This window comes from Diabrotica undecimpunctata, chromosome 10, assembly GCF_040954645.1.
Source record: "Diabrotica undecimpunctata isolate CICGRU chromosome 10, icDiaUnde3, whole genome shotgun sequence".
Classification (NCBI taxonomy): Eukaryota; Metazoa; Arthropoda; class Insecta; order Coleoptera; family Chrysomelidae; genus Diabrotica; species Diabrotica undecimpunctata.
The window spans coordinates 52,579,629-52,596,130 of NC_092812.1; the positions used below are offsets into that span (position 1 = coordinate 52,579,629).

General features: G+C 32.1%; 1 protein-coding gene across 6 annotated transcripts in view; it reads left to right on the forward strand.

Annotated features, from left to right (window-relative positions):
• nAChRalpha6 (nicotinic acetylcholine receptor alpha6) overlaps positions 1-16,502 on the forward strand; it is a 345,133-nt gene that overhangs the window by 180,759 nt on the left and 147,872 nt on the right. For all 6 annotated transcript variants that reach the window (XM_072545827.1, XM_072545825.1, XM_072545822.1 and 3 more), the window contains exon 4: positions 1-110. In XM_072545827.1, the coding sequence (XP_072401928.1) occupies positions 1-110 (110 nt within the window). The remainder of the gene's footprint in view (positions 111-16,502) is intronic.

Genomic DNA, 16,502 nt, shown 5'->3' on the forward strand with positions numbered 1-16,502 from the left:
GAATGGAATGACTACAACCTACGATGGAACGAATCTGACTATGGAGGAGTTAAGGACTTGCGGATCACTCCCAACAAGCTATGGAAACCTGACGTGCTTATGTATAACAGGTAACATGTGTTATGCATTGCTATTGCATTTTTGCTTAATATTACAGGCTAAAAATTTGCTAAGGTGGTAAAACGTTCTTGCGACATATTCAATATTACAAAAGCTAAATATATAATCAATTTCTTACACAAAACTATATGATTGCTGCGATTTCTTTGTATTTATCTATGTAGATTTGACCTCGAAAGCACTGTTATGTATCTATTAAGCTTTGCAGTTTAAGTTCTTCAAACGTCGGTCGGTCGGCTTGTATCCGCGTTATCCAATTAAGTCGGCATGGGAAACTTTTTTATTATTAATTTTACGAAAAGAAGTTGTTCTTTATAAAAAGTTGTACATGGTCTACAACCTAAGATGCAATCATCAGATATAAAATCTTATCAATCGTATAAGAGATATCTCAAAAAATATTAATTTCGCTCAAGAGTAAAGTGCCTTTATATTTCACAATATCAAAAATTATTAATATTAAAAATTGTTTGTAATTAAAAACTATATTTTAATATGCAATTTTATCTTTCTAATTAAAAAAAAAAATTCTCAAATTTCCGGAACCTAATATCATTTTTATTGATTATAAAAAAAATAAATTATTTATTATTAATTTTACGAAATAAAGTTATTCTTTATAAAAAGCTCTGTATGGTTTAAAACCTAAGATTCAACCATCGGATATTAAGTTTTATACGATTTAACCTTATACGAGATATGTAAAAAAATATGAATTTCGCTTAATAGTAAATTACCTTAATAGAAAATTGTTATAAGAAAAAGTTTTTTGGAATTAAGAACTATGTTTTAATATGCAATTACATCTTTTTAATTAAAAAAAAATGCAAATTTTCCTCAAATTACTGATACCCAACATCATATTTATTTTTTACAAATATGATAACTCTTCCGTTCCAAAAAAAAAATGATTTTCATGAAACAAAGTTAATTTAAAATCAAATAAACACTAAAGAGTTAATAACCTTTTTCTATCGGAACAAAAGAGTTATCATATCTTTAATACTTAAAAATTGTCCAGAATCGGTAATTTAAGAAAAATTTGCATTTTTTTTTCAATTAGAAAGATGTAATTGTATATTAAAACAAAGATTTTAATTCCAAACAACTTTTTATAATAAACATTTTCGATATTGTAAAATATAAAGGTATATTTACTTACTATATTTTTTGACATACCTCGTATAATATTGAAAACATTTTATATCTGATAATTGCGTCTTAGGTTTTAGACCATGCACAACTTTTAATAGAGAATAACTTTTTTTCCTTATCATATTAATTTATAAATAAAAATGATATTTAGTATCGGTAATTTGAATAAAATTACAAATTTTTTTTTCAATTAGAAGGCTGTAATTGCATATGAAAACATAATTTTTGAATTCTAAACAATTTTTCGAAATAACAATTTTCGATATTGTGAAATCTAAAGGTACATACGTTATTCCTAACTGAAATTCATATTTTTTGACATACCTCGTATAAGATTGATAAAATTTGATATCTGTTGCTTGCATCTTAGGTTTTAAACTATGCACAACTTTTTATAAAGGATAACTTTTTTTCATAAAATTAATAATAAAAATTTTTTCTATACGATGCCGACTTAATTGGAATGGAAAAAATGGTGGACAGCCCTATTGGGATCCGAAATATACGTTTAGTGTATATAAAGGAATTAAAAAAATTACAAAAATGGTTAATGCTTCAATCGACTGATTATTTGTTCCTGAAATCGTATTATTCACAAGCCACTCATCCAATTCCGTATAGCTTTTTTTTCTATCCACAATAAAGCAATCAGTAAATAAACTGTAATATAAAATTGTATTAGTGACTTGGCCCTTATCGGTTACTACCTTGGGGCCTTAATTTTAACCCACTACCTTGGAGTCCTAACTATACCAGTACTAGCATTAAAAACATGTATATTCATGAAGACTTCGGTCACCATAACAACTACCGGCCGCGGCTCATTTTCAAAAGAAACCAGGAACCTTCATTGAGGACTGCGTGACTTTGCAGTCCTCCAAGGAAGGTTTCTTGTTTTTTTGGAAAATAAGCTGCGACTGATGGCGTTACGGTGGCCGAAATATGCAGCTACTACTGCATATTTGGGTCACAGATGTGGCTTAAAATGGTGGGTTAAAATTCGGACCCCAAGATAGTGACCGATAATGGCTAAATCACTTTTTTTATAATTTATTTACTGAGGGCTCTATTATAGACATAAAAAAAGATATGCGGATTTGTATGAGTGTATATAGGTACACCGAATCGGCTACTAAAAAGTATCTAAAAAGGAAATTAATTAAACTGATCATAGTCTGGTCGCTTGTTATCTTATTTTATAGCTTTATTTTTTGTGAATAGCAGTTTATACTGTTTTTATAACTTTCGTTATTTTATTTGACAAAAATTAGAAAAACTAAAATATACTGTCATTTATAATTCCACGCATTCTGCGAAACATCTAGTTATTAGATGCGAATATAAATTAAAGTATTATTTTTTTAACAGTATTAGTTTTATTTTAAAACTAGACTTAAGAATTCTACATTAGATTCCAAGTGTATAGAAATATATTATAAATTGTTAATAAAAGATTCTTTAAATTATATTCAAACGAAATATATCGAGGCGAGGAGAGATTTTACTCATCTGTCGGCACGATCGGTGGCGAGTCAATGAAAGTTTAAATTGAACGTGACTTTAAAAATGTTTTGAAAGTGCAATTCACGACCATTAATGACCAAAGATGAAAACTATTCGTAAGAACGTTTTACTGTCTATTCCGTGGGCCAGTCTATGGGTGACAATTGTTTATTTGTCGCTACGTTATCCCCAGATGTATTAGAGGTAGTGAATCTAGGTCAATGTAGGTATCTCCGAGATCGATTTTTTCGGTTCACAAAAAAAATCCAAGGGGAGATAATATGCCTACATAAAAGGTATTTTGGCTATAGATCACCTTAGGTTGGCCTATTCTTATAGCATGATTAATTTACATTGAATCATCTAACGAATAAATTACTATACTTATTGAAGAAGAACCGAGTTTTTATCGGCAAATATTGCTTTTTATGCTAAATATGAGATGATGAGAGACTGAGATATATACATGCATTGGTTTGATGGAAAACGTCCCACAAACTGTAGCAAATTCTACAGTTTATCTCTATTATAAGTTTTATGTTACTGATTCTATGGTTTATATCAATAACACGTTTATATAAATATTTCTGATATAGCTACAGATAGACTAGAATTCTTCATATCATATACCACTACTTTTACTATAGGTTTTTATATATATTATATTATGAGATAATAAGTTTTAAAAGTAGAATTTACTTTTTCTCGGTGTATCCTTCCATTCATAACAAAGATAATCATTGTATTTATTTGAAGTTAACTATTGTTTATAATTTTGGCATACCCCATCTGTCTGAAGTTTATTAAAAGTATATTTAATATGAGGCGTTTACATTTTTTTTTCGCACGTCTTAGTCGATTAAGTAGAAAAAAGAACAGCAAGCTGTAACTTCGTAAATTACTTAAGAATGTCGCAACGGACAATTTTTTATGATTGAAATATTTGAAACTGGTGCCATGCTTTAAGTATAATGCCATGCAAAAGTTTTTATGAAAAACAATTTTTTTTAATGGTTTTAATGGTTTTATGAAGCATTCCTGAAAAAATTAAATTGCTGTTAGTAATTTGAAATAACGTGTAAAATAACAAAGTAAAGAGTAACGAGTATTAAGAGGAAGAGAAGAAGAATTCAACGTTTCAAAACAAAACATTTTACTATCTAACTGAAATATTTAAGTATTTCTTCTAATGCTAAACAAGCTATTTACCCAGTCAATTCCAGGGATATTCTCCTTAAATCTAGATACACTGCTACCACTTTTGTCCAAAAAGCTTTTGACGAACATTATCAAATCCATTAGGCTTAGTGTATATCCCCAATCTGCACATATTAAGACGCTATTAATAATGGCTATTTCTTCTTTAAATGTCAACACAGATTGACCACCTGTTTGTCTTAATCTTCCTTCCATGGAACTTGTTATTTAAAATTCCGTGAGCCAGCCTGTGTTTGTTTTTTGCAACTTTTCTATGCGAGAATTCATTTTCCAATACATCGTGCGACGCCTGATTAACTTGTTCTTCATTAAAATTGCCATACGTTTCTTTTGCCTGCCTAATTTTCTTTTGTACGTTCTTTCCATTTTAGAACGTACGTAACGTGATGTTAGATTGATCATTTGATCGATGTCACCCCATTCAATATTATTCGCCATGTTAAAAAAGCTGGCGTTATTTAAAATGCTAGATACTTAAAATTACTATTGCAGAACCATACAAAACAATTTGAAACACTGAAAATAGCGAACTTACCTCCGTTTTTTGTCTTTCATCAAAAGTACACTATAAATATAGGCCAAAAATTATGGTTAATTTTAACAGAACTTCTTTTTAATGTCAAGTGCAAAGTAACAACAACGTGAACTGATCATAGCCGAGACCCCCAAGAAATGAGTATCACCACGCGCAGAAATAATTTTACATTGGTGTCATTGGTACCTATATATATGTGCGACAATGACAAATGATAAATGTAACCCCGGGAGATCAATCTCACCCCATTTTACGGTACCACTAAAAAAATTTTATTTGTCGGCTACATTTTAAATTTGAAGAAACGGCCAAGGTTTTAATGTTTTTTAAAAAAATTTCTGGGAAAATTAGATTGGTGTTTATACTTTTTCTGAAAATCGCCAAATTCACAACTTTCACAGTGTACCAAATACTACAAATTGTGTACTCATATAAGGAGTTAATTTCTACGTTTTAATAAGTTTGTGTTAAGATGATGCTAGAAAATTAAAGCACACTGTTCATATGGCGCCTTCACATTTCAATGATTATCTAAATTGAACTATAAAATTTTCAAGTTTAATTGAAGTATTCAAATCTTTTTGTAACAGAAACCACGGAGCTTCTTTACAGTAGCATCCATAAGCAACATAATTCGATACAAATTGGGCTATAATCTTTTTCCAATAAAACTTTGATTATATCTAACAAAATAGGTAAAAACTAGTATTCATTTTCCCCTACAAGAACCCTTGATAAAGATACAAACACGAAGCGATGCTGATGTGACAATTTAATACAGTTTACTCAATAAAATGTAATTCGGCCTTGGGAAATATCTCATCTGCATGAAAGCTGCAGAAAGTTTACAAACAGTGGGCGTTTATGACGATAAATAGATTATGAATGTTGGGATGGGATTTCAGAAAATAATTTTTAATAAATCAATTAGAATTTTGACAAAAATAACATTATAATACACTTTTCCGGTTTGCTTATTGTTTAAGGTTTGTTTAGATCTAGGACCAATATGATTACTTATTTGGTTCTTTGTCTTAATTTCTTTGAGGACAATGATCCTTTATTAATTCACAGTGATAAGAAATTAGTGTCTATCTTTCGATATTTTTATTCCCCCATGATTATTTTTCTATATATTGCATCTTTGTATGCAATATCTTTATTTGTATATTGATTTTAACTTAAGCAATGTCTTGTATCTTGTCATATGTCATACAATATTAGGCAAAAATTTTATCCCTAGTTGCTCTTCCTATTTAGTTGCATTATTTTACAATTATAGGTAGTTATAATTTGGACAGTTATGTTTTGGTTTATTTAAAGAACAAAGTTCCAGTGACATTCTTGTGACGTGTGTAACAATTAAATTTTATGTAACATGTTTATATATTTTAGTAACCTAATAAATTGCCCGAAACATAATTGTTATGAAGTAGGTATACGTTTACTCAACCAACTTATCTAGGACAAATAATGTTATATTGTTTTGAAGATGGATCTGCTTCAGATAAAATAATTTCATCAAAGCTACGTTTCGGTTGATAAATTATAAGCCTGTCCTTATATGTTGCATCTGTTTTTTTCGGTATCTCTGAATTATTAGAAAACGACATTTGTTTACATTGAGAAAGAGTTGTATCAATAGGGGGTTTCAAAGATATATTTGTTGTTCTGGATAACGATTTTTATTGATTTGGTTGGGGGTTAATTAAGCTAGTAATTCGGAGCACTATGACGCTATGTGATCTGACTTATTACAGGTATAGCATACTACCGAATTTACCACTGAATTTATGTCTAAAATTAAATCATAAAATTTAATTCTAATATAAACTGATTTTATAAAAATATTAAAGTGAAAATCAAGAGGAAAAACTAATAACAAAGCCCTAAGCAAAATGGACCTTCAATTAGAAATGATAATTAAATTTTATTCCTAGAATTTAAGTATAACTTTTTTGTACAAAACTTGTATTTCATAATTCGAACAGAGATAATTCGAATTCTGAGAATTTAAGCATAATTCTCTAGTATAAAACTGCTCATGTTTCATTTTACTCTTTTTAGTTTTGATACAATCAATAGCAACATGTTTATAGGTATAGAATAAAAATGGTTAAGAAATAAATTACTTTAACAAATTTTACAAAAAAATTGAACCAAAAAGATTTACGATATAAATTATATTAAAACAAAAACATTACTTAAAGTCGGACAAAAAGGAGCAGGTATCGATAAAGAAAGAGCAATGCATTTCACAATAAACGAGAACATTAATGGAAATATATTTTTAGTAAATAAAGTACACAAAAATAAAGATCGAAAGAGAATATGTTAAGATATATAGAACTGTAATGAAAAAGATAAGGAAGGAAACACGAACGACATGAGAAGAACAAATAGAGACAATTATTCAACAAAGCAAAAATGTGAAATGCTTACGACCAAAACTGGAAAGAATAGAATTGAATCTCATTAAAGACATCCGTGGAGTAAAAGCAAATGATATAGATGAATTAATATAAAAAACTATTGACTACATAATTAACTTTATTTAATATTTAATGTTTAAATTGCTAGCCAATGTATTAAGAAACGAACTCACTCTTAAATTATACAGCTATAAAATCAATGAATAGGCTGAGTTTAGAAAAGGCTACAATACATGTGATCACTTACTCAGGATGAAATTACTAATTGCGAAATTGAGAGGATAAAAGAATATCAAATACCGCTATTATGTGTTATAAAAGACATTTGACTGGAGAGTACTGGATAATAAAATATTTACTATAAAATAACAGAATGGATTACAGATATATAGAACAAATTTCCTGTTATGGAACCCACACAAGGATACCACATTCTGGATACCACAAGGATCGTTTTTTTTCCGAGGGTAGAAATTTTCTTAAAACCGTACCAGGTTAACCCATCCCTAGGAATGGCTGACGTGTGTTGGATTCAGGGTAGAGGAGTACATCCGAGCCGATTTCCTCCAGAAAGAGATCCTGCAAACGGATGCCTTCCTGTTATCCTACCTACTAACTAAAAACACCCGATCCTTCTTGTGTGCATTTGACTGTCACACGTAACGTACTCCGAAAGTAGGATGGTCACACTTTCGGGGCACTCCCTTCTTATCTCTGTCGTTGTTCCGGCTGCTGTTTCTCTTCTTCTCCTTTCTTCTTAATGGTTGCTTGGATGTTATTGTGTACACTATTCCATCCCTCCTTACTTCCGTTCATCTTCGTGATCATCTTACAGTCACAGCGTTCATACCTTTTTCTCTATATATTTATTTTTCTCTTCACTGTCCATCTATTACACTCCAGCGTTGTGTGAGTAACAGTGTCGGAGTATTCTCAGTATAAGCATTTATCTATATCTGTCGTTCCGAGCCTATGAAGATAAGTCGTAAAACACCTGTGTCCTGTGAGCACTTGCGTCAGGAAGTAATCCAGTCGCCTATGACCACAGTCCACCCAGTCCCTTAGGCTCGGGATCAGCAGCTTAGTCCAGTAGGCAATATCTTCCGTGATGTTCTACTCTTTTTGCCATCTTTCCATTAATCTTTCTCTTTCTCTTTTCTTGTGTCTCTAGTCAAATTCTTCCTTCTCTCATGGATACGTCTCTTTTCTACTGCTAACGGTACCACCTGTGTATGCTTGCCGATCCGCTATATTGAGGTAGCGTCACTACCAGATATTTGACGAATTTCTTTGATGTCAGCCATGCTGCTGAACATTGAAGTTCCATCCCTTGTCTTTTTTGTTTACTTTTTAGAATGATGTCTTCGGTCTTCTCTGCCACGAGTTCCAGTCCATGATCTGGCATCTAATCCTTTACGATGTTGCCCGACCCGAAATCGGAGTTATACATTTGCAACGGCGAAGGGGGTTATACCTTCTCCACATTTGCAGTTTATGACCCCGTCATATGCCAGGTTCCATAGCATCGGGCGTAACACCGATTCCTGTAGGACTCCAGCCGTTACGTCAACTAACCGTGATCCTTCTCTCTGCAAGATATTCCTTCATTAGATTCATCAGATAGCTATGACACTCCTTCTCCTCTAATGCCCATCACCTCTTTCCACTTTCCACTCAAAATTGCGTCAAAATCAGTGCTTTTCGCCTTGCAGAAATCAAAGAGTCTCGCGGATAGGCCTCCTCATCTTTCAATCGTGTCGTGGATCCGTCTTCGCAGTATCCTCTCGTACAACTTCCCGATGCATGGGAGGAGGCATATGGGGCAATACTTCTCCCCAGTTTTGGGAATCAGCGCCAACCTTGATGTCCTCCAAGCCTCGAGAAATTTCTGTGCTTCAAGCAATGCATTTATGTGCTCCAAAAGCCACCCAGGCTCCGCACCTCCTAAACCATTTACCATATTTACAGTTGTTTTTTTTATACTGCTTTTTTCTCGTCCTTTCTTATAGTTATACAACTCTCCAATCACAATTGCATGCATATAGATAGATTATACAGTGATGAGTGCCTTAAGAACCGGCAAAATAACGCAAAAGATAGAAAACATAATACGTTGTGAAATAAAAAGAGATGAAAGTAGTAGATGTAGGAAATTATCGATAGAAACCTCTAATTTACATTAAATTACATTAGGAATATCGATAGTTTCCCACCTTTAGACGTTAGCTTATGAGCTAGTTGACTTCAGTCATAATATTACAAGTATGACGTCGAACATTTACATTTTTTAAATTTCGCATAAAGTAAAAACTGATTGAAGGCAATAAAGCAAATGTAAATAAACAGTTTAATTAGTAGTAATTTGATAATTAATTCTGTGTTGACGAATACAGAATAACAAGCTATGATAATTCTGTATTGAGAAGAGTGGATGCGACGCTACGTCTCAAATCATAGTTTATTATTGATCAATATTTTAATTTTGGATAAAAAAATACTCCTACTTAAACTGTTTTACTTACATTACGTGATACGTATTACTATGACTGAAGTCAACCAGCTCATAAGCTAACGTCTAAAGGTGGGAAATTTTCGATAATTCTAATGTAATGTAAAGTAAATTATAGGTTAATATCGATAATTTCTCACTTTCATCTCTTTCATCTCTTTTTATTTCACAACGTATTATGTTTTCTATCTTTTGCGTTATTTTGCCGGTTCTTAAGACACTCATCCCTGTATAGTGGTCTCCCTCGTTTTTCCTTCTAAACTTTTAATCTTGATAATAATCTATATACTATTGCAAGTTTGTATGCCATAGTGATAATGCTTTAACTTGTTTCCAGTAATAAAACACCCTATAGGTATAAAATTTGGGTGAAAGCACTTTGCAGGAAACGCCAAAACAGCATGTATGTAGTAAAGGGAAATAAAATATAAAATAACCGTTTTAATGTAATATTCTCGTAAGCATCCAAACAATAATAGTGCTAACAAATGTCGATAAAACGTATACAGGGAAGTCGTTTTGATGGTCTTAATGCCTTTGTTATGGGAAACAATTTATGAAGTAACACTGTTGTGCAGAAAGAACAAAGAGCTCTCGGAAAATTGAATTTAATAAAGAGCAGATCAACATTTGTGTAATAAAAGGGCTGTGTACTAAAATACAATGATCGAGAAAACAATATGGGCCTAATAATAATTAAAAAAATTAACAAATTAAATCTTAAAATATACATATTGAGATATCAAACATATATAAAACCCTTACTTTAAATAGCCTTATTATTTTTCTTTTTGTTTTTTACTCTAAAATTACATTTTAATTTTTCTACAAGACCTTAGTTGATCTAGATCTCAAAGTTTCTCTTGCGATGACTTAAGTGGCCTTAGTGCGTTTTGTGCTCTGGATACGACGACTTTCAATTCCATATTTTCTTGTTATGATCTTTTTAATTTTTATATTTTATGGGAATCAACTAGAAATGTAGTTAAGTTTATTAAGTATTGAAAGAGAAAGATATAGAGATAGAGGGGTAGAGAGATACACCTTTGATGTAAGGAAGAAAAGCTTTCGTATGATGACGGTCTGACTCTTTGGGTTGAGATTGAGTGTGAGATTGATGTCTGTGGATGCTCCTCTTGATGTGATTTTCGCGGTGACCGTTTTGCATGAGGACTTGTTTTAAACTGGAGAGCTCAGCAGGTCTACCTGCATCATCGCAAAGGTGTATTTATCTGGAGACAATGGTGTTAATGACTGAATTAATTTGTTAAGGTGAATGATAAGAGTTGGCGTACAAGTAACGATTGGTATTGGTGGGTTTTCGATAAACAGAGTGATAAATCAGTTTCTACCTCCATCGTGAAGTGGTTACTAGGATGTATACCACTTAGATGTGTTTAAAAAGACACCAAAGCATCCCTACTGTGGGGCCAAATGACAAATGTTTCGTCAGCATATCGTAGCCAACATGTGGGTTAAAGCATTGATGTGGATAGTGCTTAGGTCTCGAAGTTTTCCATAAAGATATTGTCAATTACTGGAGATGGTGGGAAGCCCATTGGGCACCATTTATTTGTTTGTAGAATTGATTTTGGAAGATGAAATAAGTGTTGGACATACAATGTTTAGTGAGAGATAAGTGGCCAACGGTTCTGTAGGGCAGTTGTATGCACTGACAATAGGACGTAGACAAATATCGGGTTTATGAATTTTGGATAAGCCGTATATTCGAGGAGTTCTGGAAGACGTTTCGCTAGGAATTAGAGATTTTTATGATGTTTTATGTCAACAAAAAGAGAGGTTTTATTGATAATAGCTTTTGTTGTTTTCTGTAGATAGGTTGTTGGATTATTAGGAATCGGTCTGTAGTCTGGAGTATTAATTTGAGATTTGAGAATTAATTAATGTAAGAAGAACTGTTTAGAATAACGGAGACAACTCCTTTATCGGCGGGAAGAATGACTAGATTTGGATTTGACTGAAATTCTTTCAGGTTTTTTTTTTCGGATTGGCTAATGTTCGGAGTAGAAGGCTGTGAGTTTCTAAGAACTCTAGCGATGGATTGTCTAGTTATTTCAGCATCTTTGGAAAATTAACTGGAGATGGCTTCTTCAGTTTGACAGATGATTGTCTGTCATTGGAATGAGACTTGGGGTAACAGAGCAATTGAAACCTGGTCTTCTGTCATTGAATGACAGAAGAAGAAGAAGAAGTATGATGTTTGAGTTTTCGAAATTTGGGAATGACTGAATGAATAAATGAATTTTGGAGACAGAAGGGTTTAAGGAATGTTAAATCACAAATAATACGACCCTTGCATGGCAGCTGATTGCTATATGATTTAGTGAGCTGGTAAAATTCCTCCCCATAGAGGCGAATAAAATGTTCCGAAAGATTTCCCCGGTTACTACAACTAAACCTAAAGTTAGAATTAATACTTTTACAAGAATTAATATTAAACTCAAGAATCTTCCGGGCTCAACCGCGTCGATTATCACTGCAACGAACTTTCGACATCCTGTCTGAAGTCTTCTTCAGGGCTTCCAAGATCTCAGTCTCCCGTGCTCCCAGATACACTGATCACTAATCAATGCTCTACTGCTACTGGGAACAGCAAACGGTTTATTTATACCGTCGATGGTGACGTGGTTTGGGAGTGAGGGTTGGCATGTTGGTTGGCGAGAAGGTTGGCGCGGGATTGGCGCGAATGTTTCTGACGGCTGGATTTTGATTGGAGGGTGAAGCGGACGATATTTTTTTATGAGATGCCTCTTTGTCGAAGGTAACCGAATGTTGAATCGCTTTTATTGAGACAATTTGGCTGTTTTCCAATTTCTATGGCTTGTCGGATAATTATTGGTTTATAGATGCGGATGGGATCTATTGTTCTGAAGTTGTCAATACCAATTTTGTGACCTGTATGAGGATGGTGTAGACCTAGAGCTGAAATTGAATTGGAATTGCAAACAGAAATGAAATGTTCATAAATCCTATTTTGGATTCTACGATTTGTTTGGCCTATATAAGATCGGGAGCAGTCTGCACAAGGAGTTTCATAAACTCCGTGCTATTTATTTGGAACGTTGTCTTTGATTGATCGGACAAGAGATGAAAGTTTTTGTTAGGGGGTAAATATTGTCTTTTATTCCGGTTGATTAGAGAGTTTTATATATAGTACCTTGTAAAAAAGAACTTTAATAAATACATTTCAAGAGATGAAATTTGAAGCCAAATTTAGAGGCATCAATGTATTGTATAATTTTGAAGAAGTGAAAATGTTAAAATATTTAGAAGTATTGATAATTAACACAATAGAGCTAAAGATAAGTAAGGTCTATGACAATGGATGAATCATGCAGTAAATATATAAACTAAGTGTGAATATATTATAGGAAAGAAAATACAAACCAAGTAAGAGAGATAACAAAGAGATAATAAAATAATATATTTTAGTTATTCATAATTCAATACCTACACATTGAAAATATATTTCACAGTTACCAGAAACAACCGTAGAAACCACAGCAAGTTCGCTATTTATTTTTAAATGTGTATATAGGACTCTGACAAAACTTGTGTACATTTCATTATATTTTATTCATTTACAAAGTTATATTATAGTCCAACCACGACAGCGGGACGATTGATATGCCACAAGAGATTTTCGTAATAGTATATTGGGAATTGCTAACTTTTTAGTGACCTTTTATTCCAAGAACTCCGTTTGAAATGGAAAACCGAGTTGTTTGTATAGAGTAATACAGGAATGTGCTTTCCTAGAATTAAATAGATTCAGATTTTATATTGTTGCATTATACTGCAAAGCAAGCTAATTGGTAACTAAACCTTTATCTTGTATACTAATTTAGAATACTTTTCTTTATATTCCGCATTTTTCCAAAAGTTTGACATCATCATACGATATACTTTTTTGTTTTGTGCCGTATGTGGTTAATAATATTATCTTTCACTCTTCTTCTTCGTCTTCTTTTGATGATATCAAATTCTGATTTTGATTGAATTATTTTTAATTGAGATACAGTATATGAAAATTCAAATGAGAAACAAAGAACTATACATTTACATAAATTTAATATTCTTTTAGAACAAAAAGTCTACACACTTTAGATAAACAAAGTAGACTGTTGCTAATGACATATTAGCAACAATTGTCAATCTATCAAATAGACATTTAAATGCATCGGAGAGTTTAATACTGTCAAAGGGTCTTAAGTTTGTTGTCACTCATCCACTTATTCCAAAATTAGATATAATTAGCTCTGCATATATTTAAACGGAGTAATACCAAGATCATGGCCGAAATCAACGTTTATTGCTCTACCAAAGAAAACAAAATCCGTATACTGCAATGATTTCCGGACCACCAGCTTAATGAGCCACATTTTAAAGTTATTTCTAAAAATCATACATCAAAGGATATACAGGGTGTCCCATAATTAACTGGACATTAGCTGATGGGTGATAGCTGATATCAAAATAGAGCGTTTGAGCTCTAATTGCTCAGGGTGATTCATGAATATTTTTTTTATATTATTTTTCGGGATATATTGAAAACGATTTAGGTGAAATTTGGTATTTTGCTATTATTTAATATGTTTAATATGAAAATGATATTAGTTTTACCATTGACACTAGGTGACGCTACCTACTATAACATTAGTTCATTAATATGACCATAATTTTTTTGTCCGCCCTGTATAAACATTCTAGAAAAAAAAACATGAAATAACATTCAAGTCTACACAAAAAAGGTATTCTTGTTTCAAATAAAAAAAGTACACCGTTTTCGAAATAATCGTATTTTGTTAATGATACGCATGACTGTATTTAATTTTTCGCAAAACAAGCAGGTACCTAGGTATGCTGTGAACTTAATGGCAAAGTCAAGGCGTAAGTACGATTTTGTTTACTATTTGTTGTCAAAGTGCAGTGCGAGTCTATTATTAAAAAAGAATATGTGTGTACTTTGTACGCAGGTAAGAAGTTATACTTGTATTATATGATTTCAAAAAAATAAATATATTTTAAACAGTTTATTTGCGTTTTATTTAAATATTAAACTAATTTTAATACTTACAAGTTTCCTAAAAATTTTCTTAAACAATACCGAAAATAAAAAAAAGTAAGCAAGGCAATAACATGATATGTTCCTAAGCGGTCAGCCATCCAAAACGTAACCCCGGTTGACACTGCTTGACTCCTGTTTTCGAGCGACAACAGGTGTAAGCCAGTGTGCTATGGCCCTAAAATTCACACCAACATGAATTAGTTTGACAGATTCTATCTACAAATAATATTAAGATTGCCTTTTAATCGTCTTTTCATTATATTTTAATATCTATTGTACTATTTCCGACGAAGACAGATTCAAAGACACAAAAATTACAAAATATATTTTTTTCACACTTTATTTGCACTGATAAATACGTAACTTCAAAGATTTAGCAACTAACTTTATACTGCCGATGAGCGCGTAGGTACTTCATACAGTCATTTTTATAAAAATTCACTCTCAACATTTTTCCCAATTGCATCTAAAGAAGTAGTAACTTCAAAAACATAAACTAACATTCAATTCTACACAAAAAAGGTACATAGTCTTCTTTTACATAAAAAAGTACACCGTTTTCGAAATAAACGTATTGTTAATGATGCATGTCTCTATTTAAGTTTTTGCAAAACAAGTATGCTCTGAACTTAATGGCAAAGTCAAGACGTAACTACGAATTTATTTATTATTAGTTGTCAAAGTGAAGTGCGAGTCATTATTTGTCAAAGTGCTATCAAGTTTTTTATAAACCACTTAAGATAAAAGTAAAATACCACGTCATAGTGAATTTTCTAATGTAGAAATGCGCGATATGATCTGTTTGTATGCCCAGGAAAATGTTTGTCCTCGTAAAGCAGCTCAACGCTATTTCGAACTTTATATCAATAGAAGGCGAAGAAACCATAAAACTATTAGATCATTGTTCGACAGATTAGGCAAAACAGTGTCATTTCATTCCAAAAACAGGAATGCTGGAAGACCGAGAGTAATTGATGCAGATATGAAGGATGAAATTGTTGTGCGTGTTGCAGAAGATTCAGAAACCAGTACAAGGCTTGTTTCTGCGGCCACTGGTATAAGCAAATCTATGGTGTCAAGAATAATACAGACAGAAAATCTGTATCCGTATCGCCTTACTCCAATACAGAATCTTTTACCACAGGATTTTCCAGCAAGGCTCCGGTTTATTCAGTTTATGATAGGAAGGCATTTAGACGATCCAATGTTTTATAATAAAATTTTATTTACCGATGAAGCCACAATTACTAGAAGATGAGTGTTTAATTGGCGCAACAGCCATACCTATACGACAGAATATCATCATGCATTTCAAGAACATCATTTTCAACAACATGAGTTATCATAAATATCTGGTGTGGCATATTTGGGGATTGCATTGTAGGAGTATTCGAATTACCAACTAGACTTGACGGAATAACGTATCTAAATTTTTTGAGAGAAGATTTACCAACCCTTTTAGAAGACATAACTCTAAATTCAAGACGTAACTCTTGGTAAATGCATGATGGTACACCACCACATTATAGCCTAGAAGTTAGGAATTATCTAGATAAAATTTATCCTCAAAAGTGGATTAGTAGTGTATACCCATGGCCAGCACGCAGTCCCGAACTAAATCCCCTACACTTTCACTTGTGGCGCTACCAAAAGTCACTTGTTTATATATAAAAAAAAATAAATAACCGTCAAGAGTTATGGCAAAATATTGTAAAGGGAGTTAACGTAATTAGGGCCCAAAGAAACTCATTATTTAAAATAAGACAAAACTTACACAAAAGATTTAGATTATGTAGTTTATCTAATGGTGAACATTTTGAAAACTTATTGTATTTTTTTTTCGTTTCGTTTTGAATTATTCACTTTATCAATTGTTTTATATTCACTTCATTGTTTAATTTATTTTAAATTCTGTTTTTTTTTTAATTAGTTACTGTTTAA